This window comes from Vulpes lagopus, chromosome 7 (genome assembly GCF_018345385.1).
Source record: "Vulpes lagopus strain Blue_001 chromosome 7, ASM1834538v1, whole genome shotgun sequence".
NCBI classification, from domain to species: Eukaryota; Metazoa; Chordata; class Mammalia; order Carnivora; family Canidae; genus Vulpes; species Vulpes lagopus.
In genome coordinates, this window is record NC_054830.1 from 26,280,134 (window position 1) to 26,301,448 (window position 21,315).

General features: G+C 41.0%; 1 protein-coding gene across 11 annotated transcripts in view; it reads right to left on the bottom strand.

Moving 5' to 3' along the window:
* Positions 1–2,576: 2,576 nt before the first annotated feature.
* CFAP20DC (CFAP20 domain containing) overlaps positions 2,577–21,315 on the bottom strand; it is a 241,375-nt gene continuing 222,636 nt past the window's right edge. For 9 of the 11 annotated variants that reach the window (XM_041762021.1, XM_041762027.1, XM_041762023.1 and 6 more), the window contains 2 exons: positions 15,740–15,834; positions 3,161–3,677 (listed from right to left, as the gene is read on the bottom strand). In XM_041762021.1, coding sequence (XP_041617955.1) covers positions 3,565–3,677; positions 15,740–15,834 — 208 coding nt within the window. In that variant the 3' untranslated portion in view covers positions 3,161–3,564. Of the gene's footprint in view, positions 2,851–3,160; positions 3,678–15,739; positions 15,835–21,315 lie in introns of those variants that run through there. The other 2 variants (XR_005988931.1, XM_041762017.1) reach the window with 2 other exon arrangements.

The window sequence follows — 21,315 nt, forward strand, 5'->3', positions numbered from 1 at the left end:
GAAATCCTGTAATGCAACCGTATGTGGATCGGTGATTTCTAAATCCTCATTATTCTGGCCCCTCTGATTGAAGGTTGAGAGTCACAGGGGCAATCTGGATTAAAGCTGGTTTTAGTACTGTACTTGCTGTCACTCAACTGTCTCCCCCCACCCCCAGTAGTCCAGAAACTTTCACCAGCTAGATCTTTAATTAAAGCCAAAGGGCAACTTTAAAATTAGTTCTTTTAATTAATTGTCCTGCAGGTTGAACAATCTGTGATTGCACTATCCTTGGTTATTAAACACAGTTTGCACTTCCAAAAAAAAAAGTCAAGATATAGTTGAAATGACTGATTTAAATGAAGCTAATCTAAAAATATGGAGAAACACAATAGGGCAAATTATTATGCAAAAGTGCCTGTGTATTTTGCATATGCCAGTATTTTCCTTTAATATAATATAAAATTAAATTAATTGGAGAGAGCAATTATAATTGCCAGGGAAGCTAAATCATTGATCTGATGTCACATATTAGCTGACTGTTGTTTTTCCATGATTCTCATTACCTAGGTTCAGTAATTAAATAATAATTTAGAGACTAAAGACTTAAAGTCACTTGTTAAGTTGCATCCCAAAATATATGAAACAAACTGAGTCAGTCCCAAAACGGACACCAAATTATCTTTAAAATATATTCTCATAGTGCATCAGCCTATTTTTCCAGGATCCATCTGTAATAGTTTCAGATATGACATTCCATACACATTTAATTGGAAAGGTAGAAATCAAGGTCCTGAAAGTGGAAACTAATCTACTCTTCCCTACCGATCCATCTGCCATCAGACAAATCTTCTGTCCTCTCATCACATTGGATCTGATCTCTAGCAGTGGTTCTCAAGCATTATGGCACATTAGAATTGCCAGGGGAGGTTTAAAAAATTTCCAACGCCCAGGTTGCACCTGAGACCTATTAAATCAGACTCTTTGGGGATGCAACCTAGGCATCGATAGTTTTATAAACTTCCCAGGAGATTCTAATACGCAGCAAAATTTGATGACCAGTGAAGCAGTACAGACCAGTCAATGAATTGCCAAGTTAATTGGCTGTTCCATTTTGGTTTAAAATTATGTATGAAGCATATCTATTTTTAGTTTTCAACTCTTCAGTAGAAATAGCCTTAAGATAGGGACACCTGGATGGCTCAGTCAGTTAAGCACCTGACTCTTGATTCTGGCTCAGGTCATGACCTCAGGGTTGTGAGACTGAGCACTGCATTGGGCTCCACGCTTAGTGTGGAGTCTGCTTAAGATTTTCTTTCCCTCTCCATCTGCCCCTATCTGACTTGTGTGTGCTCTCTCTCTATCTCAAATAAATAAATCTTAAAAAAAAGGTCATCTCAACAGAAATGAAGCTACTCCTTTAAAAAGGACAAATATAATGTAAGAAGTGGATAATAAGAGGCCACGGTAGATACCTTTGGGAGTGTTTACTTGGTTCATGAGAAACCCATCCACATCAGAGGGTTCTGGTGATCACTGGACCAAAGTGGTCAACCAGAATGCCAAGTTTGGGATTTTTGAATTGAAATCCAGAATTCATATTTCTTCATGGTTGGACATATGGGTTGTGGAATGGCTGAATGTACTGGCAGGTAGACTAAGTAGCTGAGAATTATGGGGGAGATAAATCATTTTGCAAACAAATCAGAGGTGAGTGGCAGAAACAATGCTTCTAGACTCCCAAAGTAGACATCTGTTGTTTTTGCTTGCTTGGCATCCCCTCCTCATTTTGTTAGCTGTGCCTTATTCTTCAGGGACTATCTCACTCCCATTCCATGTGGTCCTGGGAATAACTGACAAGTCAAGCCTACCGGCCTTGCTCCTTGAGCAGAGACTCAAGGCAGAAAAGGTGGCACTGTCATTTTGGTGACCACTGTTGGGAGAAACTATGAGTTTCTGCTATAGGATCCCTGGGCTGGCTAGATTGCTGTGCCTTCTGGGGTCTGATTGTTCAACAAGTTTTTGAATTCTGAGATCAAGGGTGTTTGCTATTTGCAGTTTAAGAATCCAAACACATTTTTCTAAGGTCCTAGCTCAAATCCACATGGAGGCTTGTAGCATTCTGTTTTGGGGCTCATGAGGTACTCTTATATCAAGTATTTTTAGCTCATGGTGTTTTTGATATTTGTGGCTACACGTCTTAACTAGCACAGACCTATAGTCGACTCCCCTATTTATGTGGATGGTCCTGAGATGGACTAAAGCAGGTTCAAGGCTCTCTAGGTCCTACTCCAATCTTCAAGGTCATAACCAAGATAGTCTATTTTATCATTCTATAGCTTTCTGAAACATCCATTATTTGTTTGCATTTTGTAACTATGAACATCTTGGGGAAAAATTCCTAACAAAGGTACGCTCTGTGAACAGTAGGATTAAAAGCTTATCAAACAGACACATGGTTCTAAATAATGTATGATCCCTTGAACAGGAGCCCAAATCTATTCCTGAAAAAAGAGCTCTTATTTCCTCTATCAAGCAACATTAAATGAAATTATAGTACTGCCATTAAATCCAATGTACACCAGTAATTTTTCATTTCCAATGGTACTCTTCTTTATTAAAAAATCTTTATTAAATAACAAAATATTCCAGCTAATTTAAGTACTTCCTTGAGCTCAATATTAATACACTTGGCACACAATTCAAGGCCATCTCCTCGAACTCAGGAAGTGCATGATTTTTTCCTTGTGATGCAGCAAGTAGAGTTACAGTGACAGCCTCCTCCATTTCTCTGGTCAAGTCACAGAAGTGGTGAGGTGTGTGGGGTGTTCAGATGGGTAACTTCTTAAATCTGGATCCATGGAGCTAGATCTGGATCACAGTATTAGAATTCAGAGATAATTGGTAAAAACAAAAAAACACAAATGCAACAACCGTCAAACAAAAAAAGCACAGCACAGTACTAAGCAGCTTAAGTGATTAGCAATATTGTGATCCTTGGCAAACTCTGGATGAACCTTAATGAAACAGAACAGTGGGGCCTGTGCTAACAAAAATGCAATCATAAAGTCTGACCAGTCCACAGTGTTTCCTTTTCTAAGAGTCTAAGGAAGGTAAATATTATCTTGGAATATTCTCATAAGGAATGCAAGGTAAATAAACGGAGGCAGTTTAAAAAGTATTCTTTTGCCCATCATACTTTATTTTTAATACAAATAGGTAATAAAAGGTACCCAGATATCTTATTAAACAAGAATACATTACTGTGTATCAAGCCATCATTTACAGATTAACACTGCAAAAAGTTTGAATAACTCTTAATTTGCTTCCATAAGATAAAGGCAATAAAAAAAAAAAAAAAAGATAGGGTGAGAACTAAGCAGTAAGAACCAATGCAAAGTCCTAAAATCTTGTCTCTGTATTAATTCCTTCACTGCCAAAAAATCACACGCATCTACAAAAAAAAAAATGGAGGTATCCCTAACATTGAATGTTATTTACAAAGTAACTTCATTTCTCTCACTTGTTTTGGATCCTGTGGGCCCACCTGGACATGGCCATTCTGGGCCCTGAAGCGGGGGCACCTCACACCAGCTCGTAATATTTTCCCGTCTGGGGATCAAAGTAACAGTTCAGACACGGATCATACAGCAGAGTCAGCACTTCCTCATCCTCCTCCACACTTGGGTCTTCTTCACCTGCGGGGAGGGGAACCACAGACACATTAGCTGCCTGCCAGGCCTGGAGCTCCTGAATCGTGCAAGAGCAGGAGGGGCAAGGAGGCAGCAACCTCCAGCCCTCCTGGGAGAGGCTCACTCTGAGGGTGAACATCGAGGCCAGGATGGAGGAGCACTGCAGACGTGTGGACTCCGTACACGGCCTTCTTCACTGGAAAGGGACAAGAAAAGCTGAGTGTGGGAATGGGCAGGGAGGGCCAGAAGGAAGGGGCAGGGCCCAGGGATGAACAGGATCAGGGATATAGGAGTGGGATTCAAGACTTGAGGGTGACAGCTGCAGACTTCGTTGTGGGCCAGAGCTGTATGAGTGCACCCTAAAAATGCTACCAAGTAAACCGGAATTAAAATGATAATGCTTAGGAACACAAGTGCACAAAGCATAGAACCCAATGGAAAACCATCAGGTGATGCGATGTGCAATTTTATTAGAGGTAGGAAGTTTTGTCAAGTTTACTAGTAACATGGACATGGCTTCATTTTTGTCTCTTGTGACCATGATTTAGACAGTTTGGAGGAACTCCTGCTGCCTGAGTGCTCAGCGAGTTTCCAACACATGGTTTCCAACACGTGGCATGGAATTAAAAAAAAAAAAACCTGTACTACTAAGATCTTTTCCGAGCACCTTACTGTGCCCAGTGTTGTGCTAAGTGCTTGTGTGCTTGATGCCATCACCAGCAAGCCAGTGCCTCCTGAGTACTTCTGAAAACCACGTAATAGGAGCCCAGAAGCCAGGAGGGTGAGACTTTCCTGAGTGGAAAGGATCAGAGTAGGCTCAGGAAGGAGGGTGATTAGGCTAACACCCCTCCCTCCTCCTTAGCCAGGCTACAAAGGACTAGAGAAAACCCAATCCCTGGGGCTATGAGCTCACCAGGGTTACTTTCACAAGGGTTTGGGTGGTGGGCTTGGGACAGGGCTGGCATGAAACAGAGGCTCAGTCAATACTAAATATGTCTGGAAAGGGTGATCGTGGAACAAAGTCTATGATTAAAAGGGTGACCGCCCAGAGTAAGGGAAGGTGGTGGGACTCCATCTTTTCCAAATCAGAGCAAGCTGGTGCATGGACCCTGTCGGGACAGTGACAAACCTGAGTTAAGTCCCATGGAGCGGGGCCAAGATGGTGAAGTCGGGGTCTGAGACTCTACCACAGCCATTCCTCTGACCACCCGAAGACCTACAACTCGATCGCCCCTGCACCAGGCACTGAGTGAGGCGCTGGGGATGAGCTGGTCAAAGAAGCAGGCCCTGTTCTCAAGGAGCGTGCAGGGACTTGGGCAAAACACAAAAGCAGCTGATTCTCTCACGGGCTGCATGCAGGGCCAGCAGTCCTTAAAAAGTGGAGCTAATGGAGGAATGGTACACCTCTGCCTTGTTTGCCAACATCTCAACTGGCGGAGACCCCGATGGCTTAGAAGGCACTTCCCCTGGGAGCCCGGGAGGTTCAATTGGTGAAGCACCTGCCTTCTGCTCAGGTCATGATCCGGGAGTTCTGGGATTGAGCCCCCGAGCGGCCTCCCCACTCAGTGAGGAGCCTGCTTCTCCCTCTGGCCCTCACCGTGCTCGTGCTCTCTCTCAAATAAATAAATAAAATCTTAAAAAAAAAAAAAACTCATTTAAAAAAATAAAAGAAAGCACTTCCCCATGCAGTAGCTCACTTGAGCCTCTGTTGAAAGAGGCAGGAATTACAGGGCCTGCTGGACAGATGAGGGAAGCAAGGTATGCAGGGTTAACCAGCTCACCTGAGGTCACTTGCTGAGTCAGGGATGACCTTGGGTTTCCAGACTCTCAGTTCTGTGTTCTCTCTACCATACTGGTGCCCTGCTTTTGTTAAGAAGGTGGTGGAACACATTCAGTCGGGATCTCTGATATTATGGAAATTTAAACGCAGAAGAGGGTGAAAAAAATTGTCCTACATTTGAAAAAACTCAGGCTTGGAAACAAAAGAAATTTCATTTCTCATGCTTCAAAAATCAAAGATGAGAGAAAGAGAGTCCATGTGGGAGGGCAGAGGCAAAATCTGGGCTTATTAACTCCAGAAAAGACAAAGCTTGAGGTGACAGCAGCCCTCCTGGCTGCAGGTACATAAAGGGTGATAAATGAAGAGAGAAGCTAAAGAAGATTCTATGGGGTTCCAGGAGGAAGCAAGAGGATTGGTGAGGGAAAGTTCCAAGGAGCCAGGTTTTGGCTCAGCTCAAGGAAGAAATTTCTAAACAGTAGAGCTGACCAGGAAATGGGACATGGCCCTTGAGGAGGGTGAAGCGGGGAGGAGGGGTGCTGGGCCACCACTTGTGTGAAATTTTATTGTGCAGGGCCAGATCCAATGATCCCTGCTGTGCCTTTGATGAGTTCCTGAAATTCTTGGCTGCAGTGGCTTATGTCCTTGAAGTGTGACAGGACTTTGCTAATGACCACGTTAATGGTGGTGGCTGACCTGAGCACCCTGCAAGGTTTCTAATTAAGAACACAAAATCAGAGAAGGCAGGCTGCCTCTCCTTTCCTTTCTATTGTTACCTTAAGAGCAGTCCCTAGGGTCCTGCCTCCACTTTCTTCCTTTAGGTAGGAGAGGTTGGGAATGCTTTTCAAGCGGCTGTTTCTCATGGAAGATGACCCCCTTTAGGTCACTTCTGCACATCAAAAGGAGGGTGTGCATGTCCTTTACCTTCACATATCCAATCCATCATCCCTTTCTTATTTGGGCTACTTCAGAGAACAGAATCAGTAAGTAACTAATGTGTGCCTGCTATGTGATGATGCTGTCTATTAAATCCGTCCTATGTCTAGGTGTGGATGTGACATTCACACATGAAACAAAAGCAGCTACTGAAGACTAATGAGGCGGGGGTGGGGGTGGGGAATGGGAGTTGCAACTGCAGAGTGACCAAGAGAACCGTGGGCCCTCGGATCCGGCAGACGGGATGCAGGGGAGCTCGGTCACTGCCTACCCGAGTGACCTCCGGGCAGGTAGGGTTATATTGCTTCACTGGAGCCTTATTCATCAAATGCAAATAACAATGCCTATTTTCATAGGGTTTTGTGGAAGATGAAATTGGACACTGGATAATATGCATAGCACAGTGCACATAGTAGTTGTTCGATAAATGATCGTTACTATTAAGGATAATGACAGTATTGAAATCAATCATGAACTAAAGGGTATAAATTGTTTAGTCACTCAGGATAGAAACACTGACAACGCTGAGAGTCCTAAGATAAGGCTTTATAGAGAGAGACAGGTAGCATGACATCGAGACAATGGAGTCAGACAGATCTGGGTCCAAATCCCATTCCACCACTTCGTAGCTGTGGGTCAGGGGGATAATTCAGGACTCTGAGCCTTAGTCGTCTTACATGCAAAGATAGTAAAACTACCCATGATAGTACCTCGGAGAACTAAGTAAGATACTCTGTAACACTCCACACAGAGAATATTCAATAAATGTTGTTATAAATGTCATCATGAAAAACGTAAGATACCGGAGTTAGACACAAGAGGGGTATGTTTGCTTGTATCTTATTCCCTATCTCCAAACTGTGCCTGTTTGATTTTTTGCTATCAAAAGAAGAAATAGTGGATTTGAACAAAATACAAAGCCCTCAATTCGTTTTATAAAGGACATGGCAATTAATGCTTCTTTAAATAAAAAGATTTCTTACAACCAAAAGTCACGTATTTTTCAAAAAGTAAAAAGAATTTTTCCATCAGGTATAATGTTAAAATCGCATATCATAGAGGTAAATGATCATGAGTCTACATATCTCAGGGGTCTGCTGTCCGATGCTTCCTTTTTACTCCATCCACACATTGAGGGAAATCCACACATTCTGACCTCTGGCAGGTAAGTTCCTTGCCATATAACTGCTTAGCACACTGTGCGCTGGTACTTTCCAAAAAGATAAAACTTTAAGCTGGCGCTATTAAGTTAGAAAACTCAATACATTTTACGACCAGTTAGGAATCTTTCGAGATGAAAATAACAGTTGTAATGGGCCATGGGTCTTTATCACTGAACTGCAAGGGGATCGAGGTGGATCCAATTCATTAGTAGGCGTTTTGCTACATAATGCATATAAACTGAAGCAGTAACTGCTATATAAATGCATTCGTTCCAATACATATCACTATAAAACTGGAACCTCATGCATTATAACCATGGGACTAAAGCAGGTTTCGTGGCTTTTAGTACTAAAGCTTTAAATGGGTGAATTTTAAAACTCTACCAACAATGATACTCATACAAAAATTGGGTGACATTATGTATAATTTTACATTGAAATAAGTGCTTTAAACTTGCATAAAAGGTTTTGTTTTCATTATAACTTAATTTTCAAAGCTTCCAATTTACATCACTTAAGCCATTGTAATCCCTACGTAATGAAATTATAATATCATTAAGCAATTACCACTATGATGTCAAGCAATGGGAAATGTTTTGAAAGGTAATTATTGTGCATGGGTATGGGGTAATTTTCAATTATATTCTTGGATGGTGCAGAGTTTGTTTTTCCCCAAAATGCTAAATTGCTCTATTTAAAGACTGGCTACAGAAACTCTAAAAGGACAAATTAACAAATAAAACCATTCTCTGCTACAAGACTAAGAGCATCTGGACAGGGGTCCAAATTACATTTTTACTCTTCTCCACATAATAAAGTCATTTCCAGTGAAATAAAATTGCCTTTCAGATAATAATCTATTTACAAACTTCCAGCTTTATCCACTTTGAAATTGGTTAACAGCAATAACAGAAGAAGAACCAACGGAGCCAAACCAGATTCAGCAATATTAGCTGCCCTCCCCTCTGTTAGATTAGCTCAGGCAAATAATCCCTTCAGTTCACCTTTTGAAAGTCTATTAATATAAATGCTTAATTATCTATATTTATTGCATTTTAACCATAGATAATAGAAAACCTATATGCGCAGGCTGAGTCTTCAAGCTTCAAAATAAATAACACGGCATCGGTTTATCAGATTTAAAATCTCTGAATCAAGACACTGCACTTGATTTTCGATTTTCTGACGCTGCTATCCAGAATTTTTTTTTATAAAAGTTAATGCATTTTCTCTCTTATAGATCTTGAGAAGTGATTGACTGTATTTTTATGTGCATACTAATACACTACTGTTTAAACAATTCAATGGTGAGGGATCACCATTCCAAACAGTCAGCCTTAGGATCAATAAAGATGACATTTTAGATAAGATTCTGCTGAGCCCCATGTGCTTGCAGACTCTTCCACTAATGCCGCTCACAGTAGGGCAAAATTAACTTGCACAAAACCCCGAGAAAGTCTCCCGTGAACTGCTGAATTTTGGGTTTTCAGCAAATATGTATCCTCAAATGAGGGAAAGATAAATGACCATGGATCGGATAAAAAGGATGAAAAGATACTTTCTTCTATTAGAAAACTATATTGTTTCTTGGAAGGCAAATAACATGCCATGATTATAGTTCAGGTTTCATTTGGGAAATGAGTACGTCACCTCTTTTGCAAAAACACTGGCTATATTTTACCTGGAAAATGCCATTGAAGATAACATGGTGAAGGATTTGGATGACAGACTGGGAATTTGTGCAATTTCCTTCCTTCCAGGTAGTCTCTACTTACAAATGTGCTGTGATTCAAATGTGCGCTTGTGTATATCAAAGCATCCAGTGAAACACAGTGCCACATCTGAGACTTACACAATGTTACATGTTAATTTTATCTCAATAAAGCTGGGAAAAGAACCTACAAAATAATTGTGCACTTGGAAATACATGGCTTACAACTCTGAATGCATTTTGTTAACACACCCAGAGAAGTCCCTAAACAGACTACTGAGCTCTGAAGGCTACAGAGCCCATAGCGTCTCAATGGCCTGATTTCAGGCAAGGTGGGAACAGTGCATCTAGGGGAAAATGCATCCCAATTCCAGCAAGGGAAGCTGAAATCACACCCTGGACTAGGACCCTTTCTGAGGTGTTTCTGGGGAATAAATAGGTGGGGATGGTTCTAGAATAAGAGAGAGAGCTCCTCAGATACCAGCAATGTGTTTACTTCTCTACTACTGGGCTCATTTCTAGTACTCCCAGAAGGAAGGCATCTCTTTATACTAGTGAGAATGTTGATTACCAGCCCCCTACCTCGCAACCACTTTTGGGCAGAGAAGATACCCCTGAGACTGATAGCTGCATTAAGAAAAGATCTCCCTTCCCCAAGGTTAATCTGAGAGCTTTTAAAGGCAACTGCTTGCCTAACAGGGGAAGGGGTGGGGACTCTGGATTCAAGTCTGTCATGAATACTAATGAATCATTATAGGAGCTGAGCACTGAGGTGGGGATGCTGTGGGTTGAAAGAGAGTACTATTTTATCCAGAAAGCTTCAAGAAAGAGAACTCCTAAATTAAAAAAAATGGCAGTGGACACTTCAGTTGTATGGTTCTAATTGACCTAAATGGGAATTCTGTGGTCCTATAGCAGCGTGGGGGTTAAGGGTGCAGACTGCCAGGTTGGACAGGCCTGGGTCAGAGTCCTGCTCCACACTCAGTGGGTCCGTGACCCAGGCTGTGACTTTAACTTTGCCTGTACAGGAGGACATAACATAGCCTCACGCCTGGGCATTTTGGGAAAAGCCATTATGAGGTAATATAGGAAAACTTGACCTTGTCGTGGACACATGGCCGGTGCTGGCATCTGTTAATACTCTTACACTGCCAGTATTGCTTTTGGGGGGGAAGGTATCCTTTGCACCTTAAATAAATCTTGAAAATACAAGGAAGATCCAAAGAGTAGACCAAATCATTTGTTTTCCACATGCAGATGACTCATGCATTCACTCACTAAATATTTCTGAAGCCTGTACTGTGTCCTAGGTGCCAAGTCAAGCACTGGAGGATACCATGGTTTTTCAGTGAAGCATAGTGTCTGTAAGGCAATTACAGAAGAGTGCTTTCAGATTCAGAGTATTAGGTGAACGTCGAGTAACTGTGTGGCAGGAACTAAGACTCTGGGAGAACTCTGTTGGATCCAGAGCACACAGCCAGATTCCCCTCCCTTTGCTTAGCTTCAAAGAGCCATGAGGTTCTCCTAATTTCTCGACTAGTAATTTGGATATTACAGCTTTAAAATCAGCATCTGCTGCCTATTTCTTTATTTTTTTTATATTTTATTTTATTCTATTCTTTTCATGAGAGAGACACACAGAGAGAGAGGCAGAGACACAGGCAGAGGGAGAAGCAGGCTCCATGCAGGGAGCCAGATGTGGGACTCGATCCCGGGTCTCCAGGATCATGCCCTGGGCCAAAGGCAGACACTAAACCACTGAGCCATCCAGGGATCCCCTCTGCTGCCTATTTCTGTCTCGTGGGAGATTAACCAGTGCTCATGAAGGAATAGCCTGTGTGACCTTGCCATCAAAAAGGTACAAGGATGTTATTTCTCTGCAATTCTGGCAACTCCACAAGCACCTCTGAATGTCTTTCTTACTCAGAATCTATGTAAACTGCATGAGAGGTTTTGCAGGGCCGACGAGAAAAGTCATTATTATTCCATTTTGGACCCGGTAAGCATGAATAATTGAAGGGTCATATCTGTAAAGGAACAAATGTCAAAAACAAATTGACAACTCCTCTTCCAGCCAAGTCGGCTTTATTTTTCAAAGGTCAGTTTGTTAGTTCTCTTGAGTAAGTTCTGAAATCATAACTTCCCATTTTTATATTTCACGTGCGCTCCAGGAGACCACATATTTGGTATGTGTCAAGGGCTTCCTTGCCCCTGGCAACTGGCATTCAGCAAGTGCACCGCAGCCCAGGAGGAAGTGCAGAGAGCTGCCTGTGTGTCTCTCCAGGTGAGTGGCGCAGAGTGCAGTGCTGCCCCTGCCCCTGCCGGGGGGCTGGCTCTGCAGGAAGACGGGCTGTTCTACTTTGAGGTGGCATCTATGCGATTGAGGTGCTCTGTCTTAGCAGACAATGTGGTTGGGACACAAACTTGCACTGAATAAGGTGGGGACTCAAAGGCTAGTAGAATGCATGTGTGAAAACTAACAGAGGGAGACCTCGATTGACATGGGGTCGGGAAGCCCTGAAGAGGGAGTGCTCACACACGAGCTTCCTGTTGCAGCCTACACCACATGCCTGGGCAGCAAGAAGTTCACTTTACTGCCCCAGCAGAAGGGAGGAAAGTTTTTCTCCCTGACAGGCAACAGCCTAGGCGATGAGAAACGTCACCACCTTGAACTCTTGTGTTAGACTTTGAATCTAACAGACTTTCCTTCAAAGCAGCCTCTCCCAATGTCCTCCTTTTTCCCTACCAAGTAATATTCCTCTCCTTTGTTCTCCAGGCTTGCCTATGCTTTGCTGTAGCCTGTGTGTCCCAAGCTTGCCATTCCTCATTTTGCTGGTAAAATAACTTGCTCTATTGTTTTTAAGGTTAACACAGGCACTCACTCTCGTATGGCCTGGGGCAATTGTTTTTTTAAGATTTCATTTATTTATTCATGAGAGACATAGAGAGGTAGAGACATAGGCAGAGGGGAGCCCTGCAGGGAGCCCTATGCAGGACTCGATCCTAGAACCTGATCCTAGGACCCTGGAATCATGCTCTGATCCAAAAGGCAGAGGAGTTCAACCACTGAGCCAGCAGGTGCCCCTGGGGCAAGTTTTCTAGAACTATGCATTGATCAGGCCATCTTTCCCTGCTGTTCAAGCACAGTCATGTCTCTAGCTCTATAGATGCATCTCGGCCTCTCCACCTCTGCTGGAGCTGTGGGGGTTCAGCACGTCACTTCCTGGCCCTAAGTCCCGGTGTCCATGTGTAAAAGGTGGATAATATCAAGAGTATCTACATCTCAGGAGGCCATTATGAGAAGTAAAGGGCACTTGCAGGTGTGGGTTACAGGAAGACGAAATAAATATAAGCCATTATTATTTTTATTCTAGAAGTCTAAAGATGGGGGATCTCCCTTCCCTGTTAACCAGCCTTCAAAAGCACCTTAACAGTTTTGCAGAAAGACACAGATGTGGAGGAAGGCAGGGTCCTAATCCTAGCTGGGGCTCTGACTGGGGATTCAACCTCAAGCAAGGTCAAGTTGAGCACGTTGGGATTGCATCAGGGTTCTCAGCTGGTTCATCAGAGCCCCAAGGCAGAGTTCTGAGACCCTAACTTCCTCTTGAGCCAGAGCAATTCTGCTTTGATCTCTTTTATATGTTGGAATTTCATATGAAATTCATTTGAAAGGAAAGTTTTCAGTGAAAATAAATACAGTTTAACAGCCACTGCATAAGGTGACATATCTCTGCTCTAGTTGCTAAAGTGCAAAGGTCTAGGTTCAATATTCTCATTGTCAAATTTTAGAAATATCCCTAATATACTAAAACATTGGAATGAGGGAAAACTGAAAGTAAGACTTCAGTGAATTACTCATTAGGTATAAAAATGACCAGCTGAAGAACATTTCTCTCCCTCTTTTTTCCCCTTTCTCCCTTCCGGTTTTCCTCCTCACAAAAATTTAGAGAATACCCAATAGCCTACAGAAATCACATAGGGTACTTGGGATCCAGTAGTGAGCAAGCTGACGAAGTCTCTGCTTTTAAAAATTCACAGGCTAGGAAGAAAGACATGACACCAGCAAACAAATCATGAATTACAAACTGTGAAAAGGGCACGAAGATAATGTGCAAGGTGGAGGGAGACTGGCCTACTTAGATAAGACTGGAAAGGCCTTCGAGAAGGTAGGTGACAAGTAAACACCCAGGCCTGGCAGCTGGGTGACCCAGGGATCTTGTCTCTTAGTAACCCTGTTGCTCCCTCAGAGCTGGTCAACTCGGCAACTTCACCTGAGTCCCTCACTTCTGTGGAGAAAATGTACCACTTGTCATTCCTGACGAGCATGGATGGGCGGGCGAGGCAGGCCAGGGCTGAAACAGGGGACCAGATGTCTGTTTCTTTTTTCTTTTTTCCCTTTTCTCCCTTAAAGAACTTAGCTACTTAGCACTTGAAATGTTTTAATTTGTGTGTTTTTTTCCTCTGTAAATCAAGAACTCAGTAGAAAAATAAAATTTCAATTCCTGATTTTACATGTATTATTTTTGGAATAGGTAATCTAGGTACTTGTTTCAAAAATCAAGAGTGGCTGGGATCTGGGGCTCGGCTGTTTAGATTCACATCCCAGCTCTGCTGACGACTAGTTGTGGGACCCTGGGCAAGGCATTCAAAAACTCTGTAACTTGGTTTTCTCAGCTGTAAAGGACAACAAATACACACCCACACAAACAGTACCTTCCTCATGGTGTTGCTGTGACAGTTAATGTCACAACTTAGCTCAGTGCCCTAAATTCATGGTATTGTGCAATAGAAGCCCAGGAAGAGGCCTGGACTGCCCACAACGACATCTCCTTTTTGCTTCTGGTGATACAAACCGGATACTTAAGCCAATAACTTTTCTTTGCAAACACTTTATTAAGAACACTATATTGGCATATTGGTATGTTGTCTAAAACTAAACCAGTAACATGTAAAGATAACCAAATAGGAAACACTAATTTTTGATGACATTAATTAGCTACAAATCACTCAAGTATATCAGAAAAGGGGAAACAGAGAGCTGATACAAAACCTAAGCTGACATGCAGGAGGGGAGCCAGGTCTGGTTAACATCAGCCAGAACATTTCTACAATCTTCTGAATTTCATTTGGTAATTTGCTCTCGATTTTTTTTTTTCTCGATGGAAGTTCTGTTTACCTTCAACATAACTGAGCTCCTGCTGTCAAAACATCACTTTGCAATGGTGACTTGAAGCCATCTTTTCAACTACTTATCACTAATATATATCTTGGGTGCCTTTGCTCAAGGACCACACTCTCTGTTCCTGTGGTTTATTTAGGACACTTAACATAACATATTATTTGTTCTTTCACAGCAAGGTCTCCTCCTGACAGCCAAGATTCTATTTTTCTGTCATAAGTAATTATGAATGTACACCTCTAAAAAGATTCCCAATTTGAGGGGCATAATCTATTTCAGATAGTAAATCACAGAGACATCTCCATCCCTTGGGTGGCCCAAACGTACAACTCAGATGTATGAGCTCTCACTCTGAATTTTCCATACCTGGAGAAAAATGAGATGTTCCACTTTCTTCCTGGGGCAGTTAGGCGAAAAAAAAACCTGGCACCTTTGTTGGACCAATTTATATTGGCTTCAGTTCCTTTATTATTTTTTTAATTTCAGATGTAGTACTTCCATCCTCAAAATCCCAGTTCCAAAAACCATCTCAGGGAGTCCCACTCCGAGGTTATTTGTCACTCCAATTATGTACTTTAGACTTTCCTTTACCCCTTCCATCCCACTCCCTCTGTTTCTACCAAAGGGTCTCTTCCCTTCCTCCTCTATGCACTTCTGACAATCATGTTCCCTACTCACAACCAAAAACTAATAGTTCATTTCTCTAACTCATTAGCAAAGGGAACCTCCAGCAAATTTTCATTCCTGCTTCTTTCCCATTCCGCCATTGCTAACATTACTTGCTATAACTCGGTGCCAGCCTTATCTTTATTTATTTATTTATTTATTTATTTATTTATTTATTTATTTATTTATTTATTTATTTTTCAGCCTTATCTTTAAAGACAAGTATCCCTGTATTAATAAAAGCATGTATCTAGTGATGTAGAGTATTGGGTCTGCTTTATAATAATATGAACAGCTAGTATTCTAAGTGCTTTGTGTACAGTACATCTTACTGAATCTTCATGGAAAGCTTTCAGGCAGACACTATCTATTATCAATCTTGCTTTACAAATGCAATAACCAAAAGTCATAAAGGCCACATGGCAGAAACTGGTAGAGCCAAAGTCCAGATGAAGGTCATTTTGATACTAAAGGACTTATCAGCCTACAAAATGAGGCACAGCTTATCTCATTTTGGGGGTATGAGCCTAGATGATTAGCATTTAATAAAAACGGTGGCATCTCAAAGTGACCAATTTTCTCTATTTGTAGTTAATGATTTTTATTTTGTTGTGTATAACATTTTCCATTTCCCACCTTGAGCACTCAAGCTTCCAGAAGAATCCGGATGCTGGTCTGTTGGCTGTCGACTGGAAGGAAGAATCGGTGGGCTCAACATATTTAACCAGTCCCTAAAAAGGAAAGAAAGGAAATAAACAGGTGTGCAATTTCATATGTAAATTTTACCTCTCCCTTGGATTTATAATTTCCTGGGGCTTTTACAAAGAAACATTTTTTTCCCTCTCCTTCATATTTCAGAAAGACAGAATGTCCAGAGTTAATAATTAGTTCTATAAATGGATTAATATAATGCTAATCATTGAACTAGTTGTCCCACAAATACATCTAGATTAAAGACAACTATTTCTTTTGGAAGTTTATTATTATTATTATTTTTTAAAGATTTTGTGTATTCATGAGACACACACAGAGAGAGGCAGAGACATAGGCAGAGGGAAAAGTAGGCTCTCTGCAAGGAGCCCAACGTGGGACTTGAGGCCAGAACCCCGGGATCATGCCCTGAACTGAAGTCAGACACTCAACCACTGAGCCACCCAGGCGTCCCTCCTCTTGGAAGTTTATTATTGTGACTATTAAACTGTACACTGTTCCTCTCACATAAGAGAGTTATTTTGGTAACTCAGAAGAATGCAGCAGAGACAACGTTCCTTCGGATTTTTTGGGTAAGGAAGCCTGGCAAAGTCACATGTCACCTCCGTGACAACATTCCAAATGTGATCCAAAACAAAAGTTGGTCTTGGAGCAGTCAGGGACCAGCCTCAACGGAGGGGTCAGCACTCAGAGCATTAGAGCAGCAGAAGGCAAAAGAAAGAAGAGTGAGGGGAGCCAGGCCCCGGAGTGACTATTCCTTCTGTTCTTCCGTTAAGAATGGGGGAAAAATCACTCCTACATTCCCTGCTCCTTTGCCTCCAACTGCCAACCTAATTTCCCAAGTTCTTTACTCTCCTTCCTCTATTCTTTTCAGGTCTTCCCAGTCCCTCTAGGAGGTACCTGCATGGGTGTGACACAAGAGGGTCATGCAGAGGGCATGAGTGACTGTGTGCTCTACTTCCAGCCGTTCTCAACTCTAGACTTGTTAGTGAGTTTCTTCAGGGGAGGGAGCAGGAAGGGAAAGTGCAGGCTGTTCCAACGGAAACTCTCTTGCTTGCATTGATATCAGCACCTGTTTTGCTTGCCTTATTCTCCTCAACAGGAGTATGTCCTCGTGACTAAACAGCTTCTTTCTAAATTTCTGTGTTTATTACTGTCTTTATCTATGATGGGAGACAGTCCCAGCAGGAAGTAAGAGTACTGGCTCTCCAGGTCAATCCTGGCTCCATGTTTCCCCATGCAAGAGCTTGGCCATGCCACTTACATCATACATCTCTTCCACAAAGAGGAGATAAGGACTGTACCTCAGAGTTTGGTTGTTAGAATTAAATGAAAAAAAAAAAAAAAGGATGAACAACATTTAGCATGGATCTGGTTAGTCACATTCAATAAATTTCAGCTAGGACCACCATCATCTTCATTATTGGTAAAAATCATTGCGTGGCTTTCCCTACAATGATAAACCAAGGTAGGAGGAATTGGATTTTGTTGGAATTAAACCAGCCAAGGATGGAAGCCTGGTTACAAGTCTCTATAGTCAAGATCTTCCACGAAAGTCATTCACTCTTCCTGCAAAAAAATAAGTATCTCAACATAAAATATCATTTAAAGTATCATTTGTGATATTTTAAGACACTGTCAGCTCCTCCTCACCTTAGCTCTCACTAGATTATGACTAGTGAAATAAGCTAGGTGAACGTGCTGTATAAGTGGATTTCATAATAATACATTTATTTAAGAACACCAGAAAGGAATCGTCGCAGACTTCCAAGCTAATGGGAAATTTTCTGGTAAGTACTTTTCATTTAGTCCATTTCATTAGTCTAGACCCCAAGTTCCCACATTATAGAATATTACAAGATCATATACAAATTACCAGCCCTGGTGACCTCATTACTCAGTAAGAATATTGGAGAGCAACAAGGAGCACCAACAACAGAGAGCATAATGTGATCATAGGATGACATCCCCAGTGACCAATCAGAAACTCTGAACACAGGCAGGAGTAGCTCCTACTCATGGTCCATGGACAAGGGAAAAATAGACGTGTATGACTGTTATGAAAGGCAAGACATTCACCTCTTAGGCCAATGACTTGATTACTGTTTTTCCTTCTCTGCAGTAGCTATGAAAAGTGCAGTGTTCTTCCTTTTGTGACTTTTTTTGGTTGTTTTAAAATAATTTCAGACTTACAGCTTTTCTGTAAGAAAAGTACAAAGAGTACTTCTTTGCAAGAAGAGTACAAGCACTCCTACATATCCTTCATCCAGATTCCCTAACTGAAACACTTGATCACATTTGTTATCTATCATCATTTCTCTACCAAGTGGGATTGGCAAACTCTGGCTTGTGGGCAAAGTCTGGCTCACTGCCTGCTTTTGCACAGCCTGCAAAATGAGAATTATTTTTACATTTTTAAGTGGTTGAAAAAAATAAAATAATAATGTTTCATGACAGATTATAATTATATAAAATTCAAATGTGTCTATATATAAAGCTTTATTGGAATAAAGCCATGTTCACTTGTTATGTATTGTCTATGGATGTTTCTGTATTACAATGACAGAGTTAAGTATTCGTTATTTGGCCCTTTACAGAAAAGTCTGATGATCCCTGGTCAATAACTGCAGGCTCATTTCTCCAATACTAATACAATACCACAGATTCATTCTCATCTCTCCTCTTTCTATATTTGTAACTCCTTTAGACAGTGAGGAACCCGGCTTCCATTATCTTCAGTAAATTTGCTTATTTTTTGAGCTATAGAATATGCCAAAAGTATTTCAGAATTGCCATGCAAACAAAACAACCGTAGAAAACCCCAAACTTACTCTCTAGAGTTCTTTTTATTCCTTCATTAATATTGTATAAAATGGTAAAACAGTATATTCTAAATTTACACGAGTTAGTTTTTCTCTCTGCTCTTCAGTGTGGTTGTATTATTTGTCTGAAATAAGAGTTATAGTCATCTACTTCTGTTTGTATTTTATTTGAGGTATTTTTTTTCTCCATTAACTGGTGATTTTTATTATTCTTGTTGAGTACATAAAATGTTAACAGTTCAAAAGTCAAAATACCTAGAAACTCATATTCAGGTAAGTTACATTTCCGCCATATCTCTCAGTCTGTTCCTCCCTCATCATTTCCATGCCATCCCCATCGACCTCTCTATAGGAAATAAATTTCATTAGTTCTGGTATCTACTATGTTTCTTTTTGCAAAAAATAAGCAGGCATGTGTCTAATGCAAAAGGTAGATTATAATAACTCTCACACTTTCATTTTTCAATTTAAAATATAACCTGGAAATCATTCACCTCAGTTCATAGAGAACATATCATTCTTTTTCACAACTGCGTGGTACTCCATGCATGGCCATACCATAATGTATTTCACCATACTCCTAGGTTTGGGCATGTTTTCAGTACTGTGCAATTACTGAAATTAACACTGAAGTGGATAACCTTGAGCTACATATTTTTGTATAGTTGAAGATATACCTTTTAAGGTAAATTCCCAGAAGTGGAATCCCTGGGACAAAAGGTAAATAGATACTTGGTTTTGTTAGATACTAACAAATTCCCTCCACAAGGGTTGTGCCATCTGCATTCCCATCAGCCATTGTGGGTCAGTGCTGGTTTTTCACCAGCCATGTCTTAAGAGTATGTTGTCAAGTTTTTCATGCTTTCCCATTTGAGAGATAAAAACTGGTATCTTAAAGTAATTCTGATTTGCATTTGTTCTCAATATGAGCATTATGAATGGAGTCGACTGTCTTTTCAAGTGCCTAAGGCCACGTACTTAACATGTAGGTATATGCATATATGCATTTTATATCTATGTTTTTTTTGTGTATTCATGTCTTTGCTCTTTCTTCTATCAGATTTTTTGTCTTTTCCCCTCACTTTGTTGTATGTCTTTGCTTACACCTTTTTTTGCCATGCAAAAGTTTAAAAAAATTTTCTGTAATCAAATGTATTAATTTTTTAATTAGCTCTGTACTTTGAGTTATAGTATATATGGTGTGAATATATTTTGGTATAAGGTGGATCTAATTTTATCTTTAAAAAATGACTACAGGTTGGTGGGGCAAGATGGCGGAAGACTAGGGTTCCCAAGTCAACTCTCCCCACCAACTTACCTAGATAACTTTCAAGTCATCCTGAAAACCTACATATTCAGTCTGAGATTTAAAGACAGAACAGCTGGAATGCTACAGAGAGAAGAGTTTGTGCTTCTAACAAGTACAACTTGTTTTTAGCCACTCTGCACTGAGCAAAATGACTAGAAAGAAGAACTCACTACAAAGAAAGAATCAGAAATAGTATTCTCTCCCACAGAGTTACAGAATTTGAATTACAATTCGATGTCAGAAAGCCAATTCAGAAGCACAATTATAAAGCTACCGGTGGCTCTGGAAAAAAGCATAAAGGATTCAAGAGACTTCATGACTGCAGAATTTCTATGTAATCAGGCCTAAATTAAAAATCAATTAAATGAGATGCAATCCAAAATGGAGGTCCTAATGGCGAGGGTTAATGAGGTAGAAGAATGAGTGAGTGACATAGAAGACAAGTTGATGGCAAGGAAGGAAGCTGAGGAAAAAAGAGAAAAGCAATTAAAAGATCGTGAGGAAAGGTTAAGGGAAATAAATGACAGCCTCAGAAGGAAAAAAATCTATGTTTAATTGGGGTTCCAGAGGGTGCTGAAAGGGACAGAGGACCAAAAACTGTATTTGAAAAAATCATAGCTGAGAACTTCCCTAACTTGGGGAAGGAAACAGGCATTCAGATCCAGGAGATAGATTCCCCCCCGCACCCGCAAAATCAATAAAAACCGGTCAACACCCTGACATTTAATGGTGAAACTTACAGATTCCAAAGATAAAGAGAAGATCCTTAAAGCAGCAAGAAACAAGAAATCCCTAACCTTTATGGAGACAAGTTATAGGTTAACAGCAGACCTCTCCACAGAGACCTGGCAGGCCAGAAGGGGCTGGCAGGATATATTCAGGGTCCTAAATAAGAAGAACATAAAGCCAAGAATACTTTATCCAGCAAGGCTCTCATTCACAATAGAAGGAGTGATAAAGAGCTTCCAAGATAGGCAGAAACTGAAAGAATATGTGACCACCAAACCAGCTCTGCAGGAAATATTAAGGGGGACTCTGTAAAACAAAGAGGAAGTCCAAAGAAACAATCCACAAAAACAGGGACTGGATAGGTATCATGATGACACTAAATTCATATCTTTCAATAGTAACTCTGAACGTGAATGGGATTAATGATCCCATCAAAAGGTGCAGGGTTTCAGACTGGATAAAAAAGCAAGACCCATCTATTTGCTGTCTACAAGAGACTCATTTTAGACCTAAGGACACCTACAGCCTGAAAATAAAAGGTTGGAGAACCATTTACCATTCAAATGGTCCTCAAAAGAAAGCTGGGGTAGCCATCCTCATATCAGATAAATTGAGCTTTATTCCAAAGACTGTAAAAGAGA